Source organism: Carassius gibelio, chromosome A16 (genome assembly GCF_023724105.1).
Source record: "Carassius gibelio isolate Cgi1373 ecotype wild population from Czech Republic chromosome A16, carGib1.2-hapl.c, whole genome shotgun sequence".
Taxonomy (NCBI): domain Eukaryota; kingdom Metazoa; phylum Chordata; class Actinopteri; order Cypriniformes; family Cyprinidae; genus Carassius; species Carassius gibelio.
This window is the reverse complement of record NC_068386.1, coordinates 7,067,208-7,090,147: the sequence shown is the minus strand read 5'-3', so window position 1 is coordinate 7,090,147 and position 22,940 is coordinate 7,067,208. Positions and strand designations below refer to the sequence as shown.

General features: G+C 37.7%; 1 protein-coding gene across 1 annotated transcript; it reads right to left on the bottom strand.

Moving 5' to 3' along the window:
* Positions 1 to 83: 83 nt before the first annotated feature.
* Positions 84 to 21,549, bottom strand: LOC128030465 (TGF-beta receptor type-2-like). Its single transcript, XM_052618126.1, has 7 exons — positions 21,073 to 21,549; positions 16,648 to 16,804; positions 15,737 to 15,927; positions 9,135 to 9,928; positions 7,181 to 7,322; positions 3,442 to 3,569; positions 84 to 940 (listed from the first exon to the last, which is right to left on the bottom strand). Exons 1-7 carry the CDS (start codon positions 21,149 to 21,151, stop codon positions 752 to 754), a joined length of 1,680 nt encoding a protein of 559 aa, XP_052474086.1. The 5' UTR covers positions 21,152 to 21,549; the 3' UTR covers positions 84 to 751.
* Between the last annotated feature and the right edge of the window lie 1,391 nt (positions 21,550 to 22,940).

Genomic DNA, 22,940 nt, shown 5'->3' with positions numbered 1-22,940 from the left:
TCCCTCTCATAATTCAAAGTATAATACACAATGAACAGACAGTATTAAAACAAATTGGAAAAATAAAACCATTTTAGTGTCGATACTGTACATGAATTGGATTTTAATAATCAAAGATTTACAATATATTACATAAAAACGTAGTAAAAGAGAAGCACAACTCAATATCCAGGATAATTGAACATATGAGGCACTTTGTGAACTTCAAAATACTGTTCATTTAACACATTTTTGGTATGTGCAGCATATACTCTTCCCTTTTTGGCTCTCTCAATAGTGTGGGTTGATTTTTATGTCAAAAGCAGTATTTACAATATACTTTTTTTCTTTGGCTAACGAGCAAAATACATTTCTTGGCAAAAGCAACTTCAAACACACGCTGATATTCTTACACACTCATGCACACAAACACACAAATCTCTCGCTTAACACACTCTTCCATAAATCTAGAAAATCTTACAATCTCCTATGAATCTTTAGTGTTGAGGCGAAACATTTTCCTGATTACATTTGGCTCTGGGTCAGCTGTCAGAGGAGAAAACCAGCGTCCGTCCAGCTCCTCTTGCTCGGTAGCATGACCTTCCTCAGTGTGAGCTATGCATAATCTGATAAAGTGCATGAAATCTTTGGTTAGGAAACTTAAAGCTTTATGAAAAGGCCATATTCTTCCACTCCACCCCACTGGAAGGATCCAAACATTCAGTTTGTGCAGAGATAGAGAAAGAGTGACTTTTCTTTCTCTCTCTCTCTCTCATTTGTCATCGCTCACGCTCACGGAGCAATCTTCTGGAATCTTCTCCTCAGAGCTGCTGCAGGTGGACAACTTGTCTAAGTCGTCGTCCATCTCGCTGAAGCGTTCAGCCACACAATGTGCCGTGAGCCGGGCTTCAGGGTCGTGATCCCAGCACTCGTTGATGGTGGTACAGACTGTAGCCACACCCTTGAAATAAAACAAGTGTTTAACAGTGCATTATTATTACAATTGTCAATATTTAGTTGAAAGTCAATATTTCGTCATTTGCATACATTTTGAAATATTTTGGATTTTTACTCAACTAAATCAACTATAGCTATAATAGTTAACCTAATCACCATTTTTGGGTTCTAAACTCTATACCCCTGGTGTTTCTTTTTCTTTTTTCTCTTTTAATTTTGTCACTACACTACCATTCAAATGTTTGGGGTCAGTTTGACAGTCAAACCAATAAAAATAAAATTAAACAGCACACAATTGTTTTCTTACTTAGTATTTTGTATTTCAGTAAAAATATCCAAACATCCTTAAAACTAGACACATAACCTAACCCTAACCCTAACCCTAGACACACATTGTTTTCAGAAAAACCTAACAAAATCTGTCTTTATGTCTACTAGTGGTTTTGTTTTATTGTTGTTATTTTAAAAGTTTCACCAAGGCTGCATTTATTTGATCAAAAATTCACTAAAACTGAAATATTGTCAAATATAATTACTATTTAAAACAACCGTTTACTATTTTAATTAGTGCTGTCAATCGATTAAAAAAAATTAACTAATTAATCGCACAATTTTTTAAAATTAATCGCGATTAATCGCAATTAGAAGACTGAAACTTTTTGGATATGTAAATGTAAAATGTAAAAAATTAATTTAAACTCAAGACAAAGAAACTATTTAAATGCAAAATATGATTGTTTATTGGAATTTTAGTTTAACTTGTAACACAGATTTTCTCATGTAAACAACATACCTGCAATAAACCATCAATATCCTCCAAATTAACTGTTGGCTTGAAAGCCATATTTATTACAGAAATAAAAACACAGGCATGTAAGTACCATTTGAATTTCAAAACAATCAATGCCAATAAAAAACAAAAATGATTTCCATGTTGAATTCTAAGTGGACTGCAAAAAAATTCCAAAGTATAGTCATTGCCAGTGCTTTAAGTGGGCCTGTATGCACTCAGTACCGCCACTTCCAAATATAGCTCTTGAGCGTACCGCCACCTCTCCGTGCGCCCAGAACGTGCTTGTAGCGTACCGGTACGCTCATTTGGACATCTGTTTTAATAGAGGTTTTAATCTTTTACCTGCACTGCCGATTTTCAGAGCGCCCTTCACAATGCAAGCTTCCTAATTCATCCCACCCAGAGCAGAAACTCCATTACCCATTCACCCTTAAGTTATACAAGTGAATAGCGCATGTGTCGCTTTTCCCACTGTTAAGTGTCAACAACTCAACGTGGTCGGAGAAGGTGTGTGAAACTCGTTGTGAGTTATACTAAAGCAAAATCTTGAGTATTTATTGTCTGATAAACATTAAAAACTGTCTGCGGAGGTTGAGTCGTCCTGCAGCCCCCGCTGGCTGTTCATTGGCTGCAGCATCTTTTTTCTAAATTCTAAAAAAAATACCGTAGACGGCAAGGCACAAATTTAGATATTCATTTATCTAATTAATCTATAGCCTATGCACAAAGACAATATGATCTTTTTGTCCCCTTTTTGTTTTAAAGCTTGATGAAGAGAGAGAACGCAAGTTGCTGCAGCTGCGAGGAGGACAGTGATGCACGCGTACAGGAGTGATTGACAGTTCGCGGCACTGTGTACAAAAAATACTCCGCTACACAATTATTTCGTTATTTTCGTTTAAGCTTATTAACGTTTTTTTTAAACAATGACATTTGTCATTTGTCATGACATTCATGATTTTAATGTTGCTGTTTCTTGTGGCAGACTAAATGAAGAGTAATGTTTCTTGTGGCAGACTGAAGAGTAATCCGGCAGAGTTTTTTACTGAAACTTTCCGTCTAAAAGTCCTTCCTTGGTCTTATCCATATTTCTTTGCACGTTGAACACACAAGGCCACAACTGGAAATAAAAAAAACTGCATCCGCGTTAATTGCGTTATTTTTTTTTAACGCGTTAAATATTTCAAATAAATCGAATGCGTTAACGCGCTAATTTTGACAGCACTAATTTTAATACATTTAAAAAATGTAATCTATTCCTGTGATGCAAAGTTGAAATTTCAGCACCATTTCTCCAGTCTTCAGTGTCAAATGATACTTCAGAAATCCTTCTAAAATGCTGATTTGGTGCTAATGAAACATTCCTTTTATCCTATTATCAATGTTGAAAACAGTTGTGCTGCTTAATATATGTATGGAAACCGCGATACTTTAATTTTTTTTCAGAAATCATGATTTATTTTGCATTATTATAAAAGTCTTTACTATCACTTTTAATCAATTCAGTTACTGAATAATATTAAAAAATCTTACTGACCCCAGATTTGTCAATGGTAGGGTATTGTAACGGGTCATATTATACCATCATCATCTTTTCAAAGAAGAAATGTGTGTTTTTTTCCAAAAGCTCCCCAAAAGAGTTGCTTGTCTCTTAGCTAATATGCTGTCTTTTACCATGCTTTGAAATCAAACTCAACCTTATGCTGTTTTACCTGGTGTTTCATCCAGCTGCTGGGGATCTCTGGTCTGCCCCTGTCTCTCAGCACATTGTCTTTCATGCTCTCCACACAGGGGTGCTCTCGGACTTTAGAGCCAAATGGAGGTTCATAGTCTTTAACCTCTGCAAAGACACACACACACAAGATTATCAGATAATCAGACATATATCCCCTTATGACAGCATGAAGAATCATTGTTGGAGAGCATTTGGTCGTGAGAAGTACTGAGGTTGGAAACTGAAAGCTGGAAGACGCCCCAGATAGGGAAGAAAATGCATGTTTCGTATGCTCTGGTTATTCTATCTGCTATATCTGATATGCTGAAATGCGGCATCTGAAGAAGAATGGGACAAAATCAGTTGCTCCATCAGACTGCCAACAATAAACACTGCTGAGTTTGTGAAAACAAATTGATGAAGTATGAGGCTAATCACTGGACTGTGCTAGTGAGCTCCAAAAACTGATTTTCCAGACCTTGTGAAACTTGCAGCTGTAGAGGCTCAGTTATATATCTGTCTTCAGCTTCCATAGCCAAGTACTTGACCAGAGCCAGCTATAGATAACACACAAACACGTTGTTCTACAAAATCTGCAAGAAACACCAAAACCTCATAAAACAGCAGTTATTGTTCTCTTCTTGGCCGATATAAAATCCATTACAGCAAATGATGGTGGATGAGTATGTTTACTTTGGAGTGGCTTGCTCTTGATTGGAGAGTGTGTTTTGCAAGTTCTTGCCCAGAACTCTGGGCTCACAGGAAGGGGCCAGGCCAGCGTCCTGCCTGGGACAGGAAGTGGAGGACTATGATTGGGCCACTGCAGAGAAGCTAACTCCACAAACGAACGCATCCTGATTTTGTCAAGTGGACGTCCCCGGTTTCAGCTCTTAAACAAAATACTCCAGGCTCTGTGGTGCTATTTCTACCATCCTCACTGCCCCATGTGAGGGTCTGACCTGATGCTGGTAAAACGGACAAAATCGGAGCTCATCATGCAATGCAGTCCGTAGAAGACGACACACGACACATGGCAGTCTGTAGCACTAAATTCATCTAGTCAAGTCTTTCTTTTTCAGTCTCTTTTTCTATATGTCTTCATTTGCTCAAGGGGTCGAGCTACTCAAATGCACTCGCTATGTGAGGTATGCCGTGGTTTTGGGAACAGATGTCCTGCCGGCTGAGGCCTCACACCCAGTATCCAGGGAAGCACTTTGTTTTTTTAAACTACAGATTCCCCTTAAAGGGATACTCTACCCCAAAACTAAAATGTTGTCATTAATCATTTACCAACATGTCGTTCCCAGATGAAAACCAGGAGGCTTGTGACTGTCCCATAGACTGGCAAGTAAAATACACTATAAAGGTCCAGAAAAGTATGAACATTTAAGATTTAAGAGTCCATAATTCACAGTGAGAAAGGCAGTCAGTCAGGGCAGACAGTGGGTAAGATGCCTGTTTAAACACTAGGACCTATTTAAACATGGCCTAAAGAGTAATGCAGCAGCAATGTTGCCAGACCGGAGGATTTTTCAGGCTTCAGTCAGAACATTTTAGGGTGGATCATGAGTGCACAACACCCTTGGCTCTTTTGTGTGTTTGTGAAGAGCTCGAGTCAGTGAGAGGCGTGGTGACAGTGAATCTGAGATCTGTACTGATGGATGGCCACCCTGCATGGGGTTCTGCCACCTGCTAGCCAGCTGCTGTCCTCCATTTACTTGTTTTCCCATCTTTCTCTGAGGAAGGGAGGGAGTTCTCCTCAGCTGGCAGGGTCTCAAGTTTGCTCTACTCCAGACCAGACCGCACCCTGTGCTAATTCAGGACTTACTAGCATACACATTGAGCCACAGCAGAACAACGCAGCCACAGCTTTCCATTTCCCCATCACCCACATGTGGACTTCTGCAGCTGCTGTCTGCAAGTGTAACATCCCTAAATGGTTTTCCCCCCTTTTTGAAAGAGATCTCAGGGTTTACACATTGCATTCTGAAGGTGGTACTGCAACAGGAGAGACAGACACCGGGATGTCTGTCTCCAACCCCCTCAACACAAACAGAAGTGAGATAGTATGTCTGGATGAAAACAACTCCAGCTCTGCAGATAAGCTCCAAGCAGCATGACAGGAGGACTCCTGCCATCACAGAGGGGCATGCCGGGGCATGTGGGTAACACAACTCGACACAGGCACAGGGACATCGTGTGAAACAACATACACATGCAAATACACTGCCACTCATATTACATATTAAAATAGTTAATCGCTCCGCTTTAGTTCAAACATTAGCAGAATTTTGAGGTGCACCTTCTGAACTTGACATTCTTTTCTTAGTATTTTTTTGTTTTGTTTTCCGGTAAAATATCTAAATCCTTAAACAAAGATACATTTACATGGGAAGCAAAATGACAGCCTTGTTCTCAGAGAAATCTTTGCAAATTTATGTTTTTTTGAAGTGAAATGTTTTTGAAAGAAATCTCATATGCTCAAATCTGCATTTAGCCTATTTGATAAAATACAGTATTACAGGGAAATATTATTGCAATTTAAAATAACTGTTTTCTACTTAAATATATTTTCAATTGTAATTTATTCATGTGCTGGCAAAACTGTATTTTTCAGCGGCCTTGCTCCAGTCTTTAGTGTCAAATGATCCTTCAGAATATGCTGATTTATATGCATTTATATTTAGAGATACATTTACTATTGGTAGCAATGTTGTCGCTGCTTAATACTTTTAATATTTTTGGAAATTGCAATCCATTTTTTTTAAGTAAAAAAAAAAAAAAAAAATATTTGAAATACAAATCTTTTGTAACATTATATGTTTTTGCTTAATAGAAGTACTAATTCCTTTAAAAAACACACACCAAAACACTAATTAAAATTATTTTGTTTCTTATATTAAATTAATTTTTTTTATATGTATACATTTTTATATGTATGCACGTATACATATACACACACACACACATATATATATATATATATATATATATGGTTCTTAATGATCTTATATAAAGTCTTATTCATTTGAATAGAATTAAAATAATGGAGAAATTTTAATAAATATTATCTATCCAGTTGGCTTCATCCATACTGTGCATTTAGCATATTCCACTTTCAATGCAGGAAAACCCTAAACACCAACACATTCCCTCCCTCTTCTTCAATTTCCACAAGCATCCATGTTTATATTTTCCCCCATAACTGATTACAGTTTCTGTTGTTGTATTTCATACATATGAGAGCATGAATGCTTCATGACAGCTATATGAATACTGTTTTTTACGCCTTTATGTACAGTATACAAGAGCTAAGAACATGCTAGCATCTGTCTTCCCACCTGACCATAGAAGGGAAAGTTCTTAGGCAGCACTTGACATTTCACACATTCTTTACTTTCCCCAAACAGAGTGAGGAGTATGATGTACCTTCTCTGCTCTTGTTGAAATACAGCTTCTCCAATAACAGGAAGCTGCAAATCAGTCAAAACACATTGTGGGCCGCAGTGGACTTTCCATGCAGTGTACTCAAACAATTGCCCAACAATGGTAGCGACAACAAAAAAATAAATACCACTAAAATAACCAGACAAAAAGCAAGCCTATTTTCATCCCTGTTCTCCTTGAGGGACAATTACATGCACAATGTGTCAAGTTTACTAACCATATTGGTTTAGGAAATGCCAAAATAACCGCTATGTTTCCAAGTGAGATCACAATGATGTTTCTGTACTCACCTCCGATGGCGTTACACCTGGACGTGATCTCCCACAGCACTAGGGCCATGGAGTAGACATCGGTTTGCTTGAATGACTCGATGTTCTCAAGGTTAATCCTTGATTCCAGCACTTCTGGAGCCATGTACCTGGCCGTACCCACCTGAGAATCAGAGGCAGGACACTTTTTCAACTGTATGTAAGTTTGATATTATATATCTCTGAATGTCATGACAACATGAACACAGCATTAAAAAAAAAAAAAAAAAAAATCATTTTTATCAGTTACGGCATATTGTTAATTATTACACACACACTACATACATACATTTATATATATATATATATATACATACATATATATACATATATATATATATATATATAATACAAATTAAAATCTGGAAAAATAACTAGTAATAATTGTAGTATTACAACAACTTAACAACAAATAAAAATAATTCTTATGATTTTGTCATGACAACACACATTTATTATGTATAAATATTCATTTATATAATCGTATTACACAAATGTAATGATAAAGATAGTAACTGGTAATATTATTGTTGTTGTTTTGAGGGTACCAAGTTATTCTTTTGACATCTTTTCTATTCCTTTAACTTCAAAACACATCTGCTCGCTTCATTGACGTTACTTTAAGAGTACAAAAGGTCCCACCAGTGAACAAACAAATTTTAAATGTTATAAATTAATTGCATCCTTAGCTATTAAGTCTAAACTCCCTTTGAATGCTTATGGGGGTCACTGTCTGAGACCAACCAAAAGTTGACATACATCAAAGCACTCTGGGTAGATGGCGCAGAGTCAGGTGATTGTTACCTAGTTCATTACTGATTCACTCGCCACCTTTTGTCTTTTCATTTTCAGCCTGTGAATCATAAATCTGGGCAGACAGTTTGAACAAAGGGCGCACATGCATAAAACACACATTTGCACATGGTGAGATGCCTGAGGGGACTTTCCCTGCAAGTTATGACACGACATTCCCGCCACTGTAAATCTGCACATCTTTAGGTACAGAACACGCCAACGCTTCACTTTGCACCTACCAATCAATACAAGCAAGTGAATCTACAGTAGGTAGTCTCGTGCTGCACTGGGGTTGAGAAAAGTTTCAGTTAAGCTTCGAGTGATAGACTCCATTAAAGGATCAGAGTCAATATTAATAAAATAAAATGTGTGCTTTTTAAAAATGTTCATTTATATATTTTATTTTATTTTAAAGCCTAAGGTTTAATCAATCAACTGTGCTACACTCACTGTTCTCTTTCCATTCATTTTTGCATAGGGATTTAAAATAAAAACCAATGGTACAATATAACACCACTGATTCACAGTCATTTGTTGCAAGTAGATCATAAGATCATGAATGATTAGATCATTCACAATATTTTATGCGAGTGGACGATTGCTGCTGATCTCTTTCATTTTGATGTTTTTTCCTATTGGTGGATCTTAATTTATAATGAACTTCATGGTAGGAGTGTCTTTGAAGAAAAAAATAAAATAAAAATTAAATCAATTGATTTCTCAATAGAAAGAAGAAAAAATGACTTTGACTTTAAGTAACACCTGAGGGATCCACATACTTGCCCATTTATATTAAATCGGAATAAATTAAATTTATATTCGATACATGCGTTTACACTATGGGTCAAAATTTTTTTTTTTATGTTTTTCATTTCTAACACTATGTGACACTAAAGACCGGATTATTGGCTCCCTGAAAATTCAACTTTGCCATCACAGGAATAAATTACATTTTAATATTTAAAAAAAAAAAAAATTCATCAAATAAATGCAGCCTTGGTGAGGGACTTCTTACAGAAACATAAAAAAATGACATTTGACAGTAATGGATAAGCTTTTTTTAGTAGTGTTAACCAAAGTTTGCTGAATGCAGACAGTCTAAATGCAACTTTGAAGATGAAATATTGTTGCATAAACCTACCTGTCCACTGTTGGCCAAGTCGTCCACTGACAGCGAGTTGTCAAGACGGAGGCCAAGTCCAAAGTCACAGAGGCAACATGTGAGGTCATTCTTCACCAGGATGTTAGAGCTCTTCAGATCTCGGTGAACGATGGGCACTTTGGGCCGCCCACAAGGGGTGTGGTCACTATGCAAATGAGCCACACCTTGTGCCAGCGAGCTCCCGAGCAGCCGCAGGTCCTCCCAGCTGATGAGGTGTCGTATGAGGTACTCCTGCAGGTTCCCGTGTGGATGATAGGCGGTGACCAGCCAGTACTGTTTCTCCACCTTCCTCTCCTCGGCCGTCAGGAAGTGCAGAATGTTCTCGTGCTTCAGATTGATGTCGGAGAAGATGTCCTTTTCATTTTTCCAGGATGCGTACTCTTCATAGGGAAATATCTTCACCGCGACTGTCTCAAACTGCTCTGAGGGGCTTTGTCTTAGCTTGGCTTTGTAAACCTCTGCAAAGCGGCCCTTGCCCACCTGAAGGTCCAGCTCGATGGGCAGAGGTTCTGTGTTGTGGTTGAGGTTGTTGGCGTGCGTGGAGCTGCTGTCGGAGCGGTCATCGTCCATCATGATGGCGCAGGCATCGCTACAGTCCAGCGGGCCCTTGCGTTTTGACGGCTTCTTCATCTGCCACTCATCGAGTTTGCGTCGGTGGTACATACGATACCAGTAGAAGGAGGCGATGACCAGCACAGCCAGAACCAGGAGGGGCAGCAAACTGACCAGGATCACCAACACCACCTGGTTATTTGTGGGGTCTGGAACAATAGCTGGAGAGAAAGCAGAAGGATGTCAACATTTACCTCAACGCAGCAAAAATGCATGTCAAAACTAGTTATTTACATACTTATGAATCAATGCACCATAAAATGCTTACAGTTCATTCTGTATACAGAAATTTCAGATACCAAGAAATTTGAATGACTATGAATCTACATTAAAACACGTTATACAAACAATATTCAACCAAATGTTGCCCCAATAATGCTAAAAGGGTTGCCTGACTAAAAGCCATATTTGGCCTTCCAAATTGTTGCTAACTGATTATTTGTTAAACAAGAAATCTTTAGTTGCCCTAAAAACTATTTATTGGTTGAAGGTATTTTGCTGATATTTAGGATTTACTGAATGATCATATTCAAATTGGCTAAACATTGCAGTATTACTTGGAACATTTATTAAAAATAGTTAAGTGAGTAAAAAAGTAAATAAAGCGGAGACAAATTTACTTAAAGTACATAAAATGTTATGATATTACATTTAATAATAATAAATAACTAATTCTATTATTATTTTGATCAAATTCAATTTGACTTAACAGTGTTGTATCACTAGGAATTTGTAAAAGTCTAAGTAAATAGTTAAATAAATTAATAACATTTTATTTATTTATTTGATTTATTATTATTAAAATAAACAAACTTTATTTTAAATAATTATGAGACCAATTTACAATTAGTTTATAAAATAATAATAATAATAATAATAATAATAATTAATTTTGATCAAATTAAATTTATTATTAAAGTATTAAAACATGACATTTGATAAAATTCAAAAGATCTCACTGCAGGGTTTTTTTTTTGTGACGATATGCAATCTAGTAAAAGTTAGTGAAGCTTTGAGACCTTTTAAGAGAGTCTTTTTGGATAGAAGGATCTATTAATTGACTTCTTAGCAGAGAGGTTTAGAGCCATTTGAAATATCAGCCATTACCATCTAGTTACCTAGTACCCAGGTTAACTGAACTCTTAATCATTAACTTAGTTTTTTCCTGTCACACCAGGGAGCTTGAGCAAAGCTTGCACAGTGAAAGACTGTTCTGTGACTTCATCCTTCAAGGGAAAGTTTACTCTGCTACGACGTGCGCCTGCCAACCTGAGGACAGGCTTGGAAGCACTAGCACTGCAGGTTCAATCCAGAGATAAAGTGAGAGCTGCCAACTACGTGGGCAGAGAGTGGAGTCAGTGTTTCGTCTGTCTGCATTCTTCCATCTAACACTTAGACACGCCTTATCATTGAGACACAGACTTAAAAAGAACAGAAATGGATACACAACACTGGGAGAGGGAAACCGTACATAAATGCCAAAGCTTTTGGCAGACAGAAGAGTCAGCAAACACATGCAAAAAGCACAGACGTGCGGAGCAGAGGGAGCACTCAACTCCTCACATACAGTGGCAGAAACCTCTTCTTGAGCCAGACAACCAATATAAACAGGCATGAAATCACAGCGCCTTTTCCAGCCACATAAAACAGGATGCCAGCCACACTGCTGCGGTGCATGACATTATCAGCTAATAAGAGGCACTTTTCTGCAGGCTCCACTGTTAAACGCATCACTGTACATCTGTGCCAAGGTCTTAACCAGAATGAAGTGGATTACATTTTCCAAAGCCTCTGACTCACAAGTTAATCTATTAAAATTTAATTGCTTCTCACGACCAATAGACATGTTTCTCATTAGTGCATTAGCGAACACCACTAAATACTAAGACCATTGGTCACACTTAAAGGATTCATTAAGGATGCAGAATTTATCTGTACCACATTGGGTTTTTAATTTTAGAGTGTTGGTCGATATTGTATATTTAATTAGGCAATTTCTGCCTATGTTTACATAACCTTTGCCTTCCTGTAGCTCAAGCAATAAAGAATGGTGCAAGCAATAGAAATGCCATGGGTTCGATTCCCAGGGAATACAGCAATTAAAATGTTGAATGCTGTGTATGTCACTTTGCATCTACCAAATGCATCAAATAATTGTGTGAGAAAAAAACTACTATTGGTCTGATAAAGAGCCATATGGCTCAAAACATCAGAGTTGGTGAGAACTTATAATAAATAATTTTTCTACTTATTAGGGCTGGATGTGCACACTTTTGGTCTATTTTTTTTGCAAACAAATCAGTTTTTTATGTTTATAATTGTAAATGTTTTTAACTTTATAATGTTGCCTAAATTCCAAAATGCAATTTTTTTTTCAACTATACGTTTTTATTTTTTTCTTATTTTGTTAAAATCTTTTAAGATTTATTTTCCATTTTTGTTTTTTTTTTATTCATTTTTCATATTTTTTTTTGTTTTTTGTTTTTAAATCATGGTGCTCACTAAAAGCAAATTCTCTCCAAAAACTTTGAAGCTTTCCATGATTTTTTCCAGTTTATAAACATGACATTTCACATATTTTTTACGTTTACCAATGTAGACAGGCCAATTCTCTCCACCCTCTTGCGTACTAATGATCAATGGCACACAAGCTTCAACCTGTTTTCATTTGCTGGCTGGTGTGCTTGCTTTAATTTTGAAAATGTCAGAATTAAAAGTGAGGATTCACATCTGTACATCCCGATTTTAGAGTACGTATGAGTACTGCCAGACTCAGATTACTAACAGGCTCTACATGAGAAACACAGACCTGTTACTGTTTGTTTGTTATGACTACGACTTTGTTTTACAGCATGGCTCACACCGCAAACAAGTCTGACTTTTCTTCTTTTTTCTCTCTCTCTCACTAACACCGTCTTGGTCTCTTGTTGGCTTTCTCTGTGACTCAGACCTTTTAACTATCTGCTCTATCACCTGGAGGCCAAGATTCCTCAGCGTGTGAGCGTGGGTGTGTTTGTGAGCCAGCGTATATACGTGCACGTTGAAAATAAAATCTGCAGATCCTCAGTCTGAACTCTTCCGCCTTTCCTTTATGTTCTTCTTTCCATCAAAATAACCTATGATAAAAGATCAACTGAGTAGAAACATACTGTCAGGTTGGAAATATTCCAGTGAGACAGACACATGCTGCTGCTTATTTTTCCTGTCAGACAAATGGCCTGGATTACCATCCTGGAAAAAATGATGAGTACTTTCAACAAGATCTGAGAAAGAATATTTTGGCATCGATCATTTTAGTGTTTTTGTGCGACAGTAAGATGACACATGTCAAAACAAGCACGCGGTATATGGGTAATCAAACCAGCAGTGTTGGGAATCTGAATTTAAATCCTATGGAATCTGAAACTGTGAATTTCATTGACTTGGAATACAATAAAAAAAAAAATAATAACAGATTTCCATAATAGTTTAAATTATTATGAATAGATTTAAAAATGGAGACATTTTATCAAAAAAGGTTCCGTATTCACTTCATGTTCCTTCCGATTGAGCCAATCACGTTTACAAGTCGAAAAACAGAAAAACATGTGTGCAAACCACAATGAAAAGCACAACACGCTCCTTCTGACAAGCTTTATGAGTTGCTTATTAGAAACAAATGTACTTTTGCAGAAGCGTTCAGGCAATAACGGCCATCACTGTGAAGAGAGTAGCTCTTTCAATCTGTGACATCAATCTGTCCTCATACCTCATTCCATTTCAGAGCCAAATTTAAACTGTAGAACATCATGTTACAAAATCACTTTCATTAAACCGTTAACCATTCCCTTGGTTTATGTTTTCACTCAGTGGTTGCTTATCGAAATGTTTGCATAAACTCCATTTTGAAGAACAGCACTAACCGTCTGCAAGTGAATCGGATATATTTCAGCAGAAACTGCATTACAACATTTCTTTCTTTTCTTTTTCTCATTTCTTTTCAGGTCTGCTAATGACAGTAATCCTCAGTTAACCACTGTTTCTCCATTTCCCTTTTTCTAGACGAAGCTCAACTCATTTCTGATGCAGTATTCACATTTGCCAACACCATAATGGCTCTGAATGTGGAAATGAAATCTTGCAGGAATATCCTACTGGATGAAGACTTTGTGTAGACCAATACATCAGTCATTATTTATCCATTGCAATAATTTGGGATGTCTGCGGCACCTTTAGTTTTCACAGAGTATTTCCACCTAAAAAGTCAATAGCAGTGCAAGCCTGACTTTCAGTTTATTTGATTCCGCAAAAATCAGTGTGAAGCTGCTATATGACAAAGCTTTGCTGTGCAGAATATAATTACGAGCTGGCGTGTACACCCTGCACCTGCCATAATGAAGTCCAAAGAAACGGTGGCATCTCCAGTCGAATACAGAATAGGGAGCTTATTGCTGGAACGTGCAGGCTCTCAGCAATGTTTAATGTCGTAAAACAGGTTATGGTGCAGGAAAACAATGCCTGGCATTTCTGGAGAAATATACCATGGAACCGTTCCAATAAGTAAACATGGACTTCCTGCGATACTTCCCCACTCTGTCTGACGCCTCCTTAACCGGATGGAATTACAGCCTCCCTCGACTGCTCCTACATAGCAAACACCTGCTCAAACTATGTCGTTTTGTTACATATATCTGCAAAGAAAAATCGCTAGAATCTGTCTTCACTAGCTTATGATAATTGTGTTTATGTACTGAAAGAAGGAAGCACACTTGCCTCAGGATACCCCATACCTCAGAAATCCCCACGTACTGTTTAAAGTTTAAGAACGAAAGGAAAAGGAAAGGACATGACTTGTGGCCAAGTATCGTTTCCTCGGAATTTATGCACTGCATTTCAATTAGAAACCATACAATGCGGATATTCCTTGCCTAAAAATCAAAATGCGGCTTTTTAAAATGTGAGAAACATTCAATAAACTTTCCAAATAGTGTTAAATAAGGTTATTTTAGTGCATGCCTGGTGCACACAGCTGTTTTGCCATGTGGTTGTGATGTCTCTGCTTCAACTTACACAGACAGGAAACCACATGTCTGAGATCCTCTGCCGTCCACACAACCAAAGCCAGTAGAAAGTCTGCCTGAGACAGCACAGCCCGGCTAGCAACAATGCAACTGCTTTAGAACGTTACGACAACCTGAGCTCACATACCAGAGCCAGTGCTAAATAGTTAGCATTGTACAGCTTGTGTGTAGTAGATAAACATGTTCTGCTAGGGCTTGCAATTGATTTATTTGCTAAGCTGAGTGCTGTTTTTTCTAGTGTGGTGAAACCAATGGACCAAAAATCGAAACTAGCTGAAACATGGTTCATTATTTATACACTAACGCAGTGTTTCCATAATCAATGGAAAACCTCAGAGAAATGTGATGTGGGCTGTCACTTGCCAATCTGCAGGCCCACACGGAATCTGTGACTGCAGAACGCTGCAGATTTCCACTGAATTGGATTGCTTGTCATTTATAAAATTCTTCAAAATTCCTGAACTTATCATCAGAGTAGTTATAGCATTAATCAACATTTTGAATTCGCTTAAATTTTTATATTTTCAGAATAGCTTAAATTTGAGTTATGTGCTTATGTCATTTTTATTAGTTTTTTCATACTTCCATTTAGCATTTAGATATTTTTATTTCAATTTAAGTAATTTAACTTATTTCAGTTAGTTGTCAAAATGACCCAGACTAATAAGCTTCATAAGTTCATGTTTTTCATCTAATTTTTTATTCTATTTTATTTCAGCTTTATTTGAGTTAGTGAAAACTATTATTAAATTTTTTGTTTTAGTTGACAATAAAAACACTGTTTGGCATCTAAATGTCATTTCCGAACAATATGCGATGTCCAAAAACTTGGCTTAAACCACTATTATTAATGACACAAAAAACGAGGACAGACAAAGCTAGGAAGAAGGAATGAAGTAAGAAACTAACGGATTGTGAACATCAGTAAGTCGTTGCACTCCTCGGCGTTGCAGGAGCACATGTGGATGGGGCCTCTGTTCGACATCCTCTTTTTCATTTCACACTTGGTGTTGTTGTAGTTCTCCACCATGATGCCGTAGAGTGGCTCTGAGGGTTTGTGGCACAACGTCTCGATCGTGTTGTTGTCTTCACTCTTCCTCCTGATATCACACAAATAGAAACACATAGACCGTTATTACAGGGATCATGATATCAAATGACAGTTCTTATGTCAAAATAAAATACAATTTAATTGTTATTTTACTTTCTCAGGTGACAGATTAACAATAAAAAAATAAACTGCATGTCCCCTTGTTGCTATACAAGAAAACATAATAAGCACTTAGAGATACAGCAATGACTTGTTGCTATATTTAACTGCACTGCTTCCATAATTGAAGACAACATGATATGACATTCACAGTACATTTAACCACGATGGCACATATTTCACAGTAAAAGAGGACACTTGATAATATATCTTGGTATTTAATTGGATTATAAATTATTAGACTTTTATATTATTGGATAATATCCCAGCCCCCCCCCCCCCCCCCACCATTTGGCCTTGGTTATGTAAGCAGAAAAGAAAAGTTGTTCCAGACTCAGAAGTGGTGAAAGTTCATTTTTGATTAAAACTACCACTTTTGTTTTTCTTTAGAATGATATGTAGTGAGACTAAGCATATTTATTAAGCATGTCATTTTATATATATATATATACACTATGAGAATGATACTGTAAGCTGTGAACCAGATTCATTGGTGATTTTTGACTGTTGTGCAAAGCAGATGTTGTACACTTGCAGACAACAGTGTTGCAGACAATGTTTTACACTTCATAAAAAGTTGTGGAGGAATATGACTTGAACAGTGACGTACCAGACAGCCACACAGATTTCATCCACATTGGAACAGATGGATGTGATGCTGCAGTTGCTTTCACAGGAGCCAGAGCCTTTACAGTCGGATGCCTCCACGTCACAGAACTTACACAGTTGAGCAATCCGAACTCGATTATTTCCAGGATACATCCCATCTAGGATAAAACAGAAACAAGGTGACCTATTCAAACTATTTACTCTTATTAAACATTTCTGATCCAATACTGCATCTACTGCCCTTGAATAGTGGCCATAAAAGGGAACATAAAAGCGTGCAAGATGAAATGCTGGCTGCTTCTGTTATCAGATATACATGCTGTTTGCCCTTTTATCTGTTTTCTATGCTGTTTGGACGTGCTTTCATCTCTAGCTCCCTTGTCATGTTCCTGAGACTCTGACATAAATGCACTGATGCGATCAAGCAAACACCAGCACAGAGAGACTGAGAGTAGAGACTGACATCAAAACCTCAGATCAGTGCAAACGCTATGCTACTGCCACTGGTTTATTCTGCAAATCTACAGAGCAAAAATGTGAGTTCAACAAACACAAGGGGTTTCTAGTTTGGGGTTGCACGCGTAATTTCTATGTGTGTGTGGTTTTTCAATTTCACTGGGTCTTGCATTTGGCCAATCCATAAGAAGTCGTTAAACTGAATTACGTCATTTGTTAGCTTAGCTGCTCTTTGGAGTACCACACACCTTTCATGTGAACCTGGGCTCTCCGGGAATGAAAGGGGCAGCGGTCATTCAAAAACACTGAAAGCCTTAGAAGTCAACCAATACAACAAATCCCGGATGATATTTAAACACATTAATCATAGTATAGATTACTAATTAAAATTGCAAAGTACTGTTCTAATGCAGGGTTTATCAACTCTGGCCCTTGAGGTCTACTTTCCTGCAGAGTTTAGCTCCAACCCTAGTCAAACACGCCTGAACAAGCTAATCAAGGTCTGCAGGATCACTAGAAAAAGTAGGGCTGTCAAATTGTTAAATCACGATTAATCACAAATAAAAGTGTGTGCTAACATAATATATGTGTGTGTATTGTGTATACATGCATAAATGAAAGTGAAAGTTAAGTGACCTGTGGCCAATGGTATGAGTGACCCATACTCAGACACAACATAAAAATAGAAAAATGCCAAAAGCACATAAATGCCAGTAGAATATCAGTCGAGTTTTGTTTTTATTTATCATATGGGTCAATATTGTATATTTAATTCTGCATGCTCATTTGACCCTTTTTGAACATTGCCATCATCTAACACTCACTTAAAGTTAATCTACAATAAACTTAAGCAAATCTCAAAATGTACTTCTATGTTTAATACTGTAAACTATAATGGTGTAATGTTTATTAACTTGTAGCATTAAAATGATTTATCAGAGTTTTTATTGTTTTGTTTGTCATTTATTTCGAAGTGAAATACTATAGTAAATTTACAGCAGTGTTAAATGTAGTATATTGCATCCCTAGTTTAATTTGCCGGAAAGCATCCAATTGAGATGTGAACTCCACTCTCCGCTCTTCCATTGGTTGTTGCAGTTTTCACATATGAATGAAGTTTGATTCATTACCAATGATCTGCTGTCACTTATGAATCACTGTCAGTGTGAATGCCTCTTAAGATTGAAATCGGAGACACCTGCAAATCAGTCCAGCAGCACTAACCCCTCACATTCAGGTCAGTGATGGGAATTGTTTCTGATACAGAGAAGGCAGCACCATAACATTGTAGACAGACAATCACAAGACCTCCGACCCCCATTTTCCCTTTACCCAGCTCTCGCTCCTCAATCTGTCTCCACCGCTCATCTGGAAAGCATGTAACAGGTGACCCGACCAAGGAAGGAAGCACAGATAGGCCGGATTTGTGGCTTTCCTTCCACAGACAGAATAACAGCCAAGACACTTCTACTGAAGAAACGACCAACCATCACTACACAAACTCACTTTTGCAACACTAACAAACATTCAGCGTTGGTTCATCACAGTTTTGTGGCATAATAGGTTTGTTTTGACTGCATACTGCAAATTAAAACTACAGATACGATAACATATTGTCTTAAAGGTCAATCCACTGTCATTTTTTGGCTGCTCTGTTTTATGAGCTGGGCAGATAAGCAGGACTATGTGCTCTTTTAGCCTCTGGTTCACTGGAGCGAGCGAAGAGGGGATTGTGTCGGCCACGAGGAAACGAAGACAAATATGGTCAAATCAGATGCCGACATTTTGAGGTTATGTGACCCCTCTTCTCATCCTGAGATAGCTATTTTTGAGTTCTTGGCGCAGAGCCCCAGAGAGGCTTCAGTAAACATAAGCTCGGATTCACAACCTTCGTCCACTAGCCTGGATCTCACACAGCTTCGACAGCCTACAAAGAAGCTCTTTTACTCTGCAAGCACTGCTCACTGACTCTTTTTTATCTACTGCCCGGCCTGACTGGATAACATTATATACTGCAGAGCCATTACCTCACACTATTTCCTTTGGACAGTATGCATAACAAAGCCAAAATGATTACATTTGAACCTGAGGGATATGTTTTTTAACCGAAAATATGTGATTCTTATCCAGAGGGCCAAATGGAAATTACTTACACAAGTTTGGCAAATAAACTGTTTTCAATGTTTTTTCTAACGTCATTTAAGGACTGTCAATTATGATAAGTAGCATACAACTCCAGATAAGCAGAAAGGGCTCTGCCCATTAATCTGGGCCCCAAAAAGGGTGTCAGTTTAATTTAATGACATGTCTGATATAAATAACTGTACAAAATCCAAATTGGACAATTTGGACAATCTGAGCACCATTAATCCCACAGTTGAAATGTTCCTTTTTAAACTTGACAGCAAAGTGACAACAATAAAAACTATGATTTTAAGCACAGGATGAGCTCAAAATGACCTATGTGGGCAGACACCAACAGAAAGGCAAGTGTCCTGCATACAGGGGCGTCTGATGCTATTTGTAATGCCTAAAACAAGCAGGGCAAAACGCCTGCACGCAGTTTAAACATACCACACACAGCCCTAGTGTGTTTCAGCAGCGAAGTATGCAGAGCTAGATGCAGCCAAGCAAGGTTGGAAACAGGAAGTGGCAAAGATGTAGCCGGACATCTGGAAAAGATGATTTCTGTAAGAAATATCTCTGTTGCTCCACCAAACACAGCGCTGTGTGATAAACATATCCTGCTGTATAATCACAGGCGTGAGATGGGGAGGAGTTCAGTGAGTGTAATTAGTGTCTAAAGTAACCTGTAATCACAGAGGCTGAAATGAATGACAGGACAGAGAGAGATAAACAATTTATACCAATAGGGGGGAAGGATGCAGGGATGGTTGAAATGGAAAAACGTCCTGCGCGCACTGTCAAACACTTCCACTACAACCGAAAAGACAAACTGGTAATGTTGTTAAGCTGTCAGCTCATAAGGGCGTTCCCTTGTGTGAGCACACATTAGAGGGAATAACAACAGAAACAAGCTTATCTATTAACATGTTAAAATGTCATGCACCCGATTACAGGAATGCTTTGCCTTTCAAAGCATAAAGAGACAGAATGCATATGTGACTGCCACTAACAAAAATGTGCCCCAAAAGTACAAATATTACAGTACTTGCATGGTTTCATACACCATAATACTACAATGTTTCTTAAGGACTTGTATCATAGTAGCTACAACTAGGCTTTTTCTGAACATTCCTATCCTTTTGCGCATTTCCTTCAATTGCTATAAATTATAATTAAAAGGTCATCTTAAAGTAGTTTATAACACAAAAAGGAAACGGTCCTGACATCATATCATATTTTAAAACAATCATGGCAATAGACTGTAACTGTATTTATTTTACACAAATGTGTAATCATTCAGCATTATGGTTTAAGCGCCACAAAGTAAAACCATCACTATACCAATCAATAAAACACTTTATAAGCTGCATATAACTTAGAATTTACATTAAAAGGCCTTACACATACTACATATACAAATCTGACATGAATTGTAATGAAACAGTTGTAAATATAACGGATTTATTGACTCCGTAACAACTTTGCACAAGCCATTCATATCTAAAACACAGACGTGCAAAGTGTAATCGACGCAGGACAGGATAATAAAACGGCATTTTATGAAACTTACGTCATTTTTAAACACCTGAGCAAACAGCTTTGTGTAACTTCTTACTCTTACGTAACTCCTGAAAACTGCAAGGAAAATATAACGCGTTCACTGAATGCCATCACCTGTTGCACGATTTTAAAAGTAAGCAGTCAAGAAACAAACGCTCCTCTATGAGAACACGAGCCACAGGAGATGATAAATGCCTGGGTCTCCTGAATAAAACACTCATTTACACGCGTATATACCTGCCAACTTAAGGACAGCGCGAGAGATGTCAACACATAAACTCACCGACTCCGCTCCGATCCAAGACAGCCGAAGAAATAAAAAAAGTCCCCCAACAGAACAGAGAAAGCCAATACTGCTCCATTAGAAACGCAGTCCTGTCCGTATGCCTCGCCTTAACGTGAACGTTACCAAGCTGGCGTTGTTTGACCAGAAAGCCTAATGATTTTAGCGTCTGATCCTGAGGAAAGCAGAGCGTCTCATGCTGCTGAAGTCAACAGTCACTGTGAGGGAATCCGAGGGCTCGAGACTCTTGCTTCTGCTCGCCCAGTGAAACAGGAAATCTTTCAGAAAGGGCAGGACTTTCCTCCGTCTCCCTCCCTCTCAACACACAGTCTTTACTTCAGCCTGTTATTATACATATGCCTTCACTTCTAATTGTATTGTGTAGGACTTAAAACAATACGCTGACGGTATTATCGTGGGAGACGCGTCGTTTGAAGACGACGAACGCCTTCAGCGCGACGCTCTCACTTGTCTGATGTGGTTCCTTCATGGTATTTTTTGAGGTGGAAATACTGTATCTAGGTATGTCTGTAGTGCTCGAGAGAGAGTTTGTGTGTGTGTACTTGTTTCATGTTCTCTTGTTTTACTTATTTAATATAGACTATAATGAAAAAAAGATCCTCACTATTTTTTTTTCACATCTAATTACGTTAAATGAAAGATAGCCTACATATTCATGGTTTTTATATTCTATGTCCCCATTTAGATTACTCTTGTCTTATATATTATATATTAGTATTTTTTTAGTGCCTGAATGTTTTCATAAATATTCATGAGATCTCTTAAACAGTCACATAAATAAAGTCACATAAATAAAGGGTTAACCACTGATCTATATAATCTCTATTGTAGATCAGAGGGGTTTACCCATAGCAGTCATACTTTGCTGAAAGTACAACAGAAGTCAATGGGAGGTCCTGACAAGTATATGGTATTTCTATGGCATTACTTTATTTAGATAGCATGGTAAACGTGCATGCACATGTGTTTGTGTGCCCCCGGTGTCTTTGCCTCTAGAAACAGCTGCTGCTCTGTAATCATTAAACCATAACACTTGTTGTAGTGGACAACCTAAGTGATCATTTGCTATGTCAGGCATCAACTTTGAACCTTACCAAGTTAGTATACAGCTGTCTCTGACTGTGTAAATGCTAGGCCTACATAAGCTGTCTCTTGCGTGATTGTTACAGTGATCCTTTTGATTACTTCTTTTTTATTTTTTTTATTTTTTTGAGAGACACCGAGAGAGAGAGAGGAAGACAGAACAATGTGGTGTCTCAGTATTTACACAGGTCAGAACATGCATAAAAGTGCACAGCCTACCACAGATGCATAGAAAGATAGAGAGCAAAAGTGGAAAAAAGAGGTCCAGCAAGCACACACGATGTTGTCACGGGTTGCAAACACACATAGCGCAACACGTAGAACTTTTACAGTTGGGACTGGCAAGATGTGAGAATGATTGAGTACTGTTGGTGTGTAAGATCATAAAATTTTTCTCTGTATTTATACAACCACACTAAGAGCACAGCCAGCACTCTATACAACAAGCATTTCTGGAAACTTCCCATCACTTTTTTTTTACCCGTCTCTAATGTTAGCACTTCAATTTAAATTCATACAGTGATTTGAACTGAAGAAATCCAAGGTGTAGTTGATTCTGATTCTTCATCAAAAAAAAATATGGAGAAATTTAGCATTACATCACTTGCTCATTAATGGATCGAATGGGTGCCGTCAGATTGAGGGTCCAAACAGCCAATAAAAACATCTCAATAATCCACAAGTAATCCACACTACTCCAGTCCATCAGTTAATGTCTTGTGAACTGAAAGTTGCATGTTATATAAACAAATCCATCATGACAT

What these genes read in the sequence shown, in the direction of transcription:
- LOC128030465 (XM_052618126.1), bottom strand. Translation starts at nt 21,151, where the DNA reads ATGGAGCAGTATTGGCTTTCTCTGTTCTGTTGGGGGACTTTTTTTATT. An exon ending in GAAATCTGTGTGGCTGTCTG is followed by an intron (nt 15,928 to 16,647) that starts GTACGTCACTGT and finishes GTGTGATATCAG; the next exon opens with GAGGAAGAGTGAAGACAACA. An exon ending in CTTACTGATGTTCACAATCC is followed by an intron (nt 9,929 to 15,736) that starts GTTAGTTTCTTA and finishes CTTTCTCTCCAG; the next exon opens with CTATTGTTCCAGACCCCACA.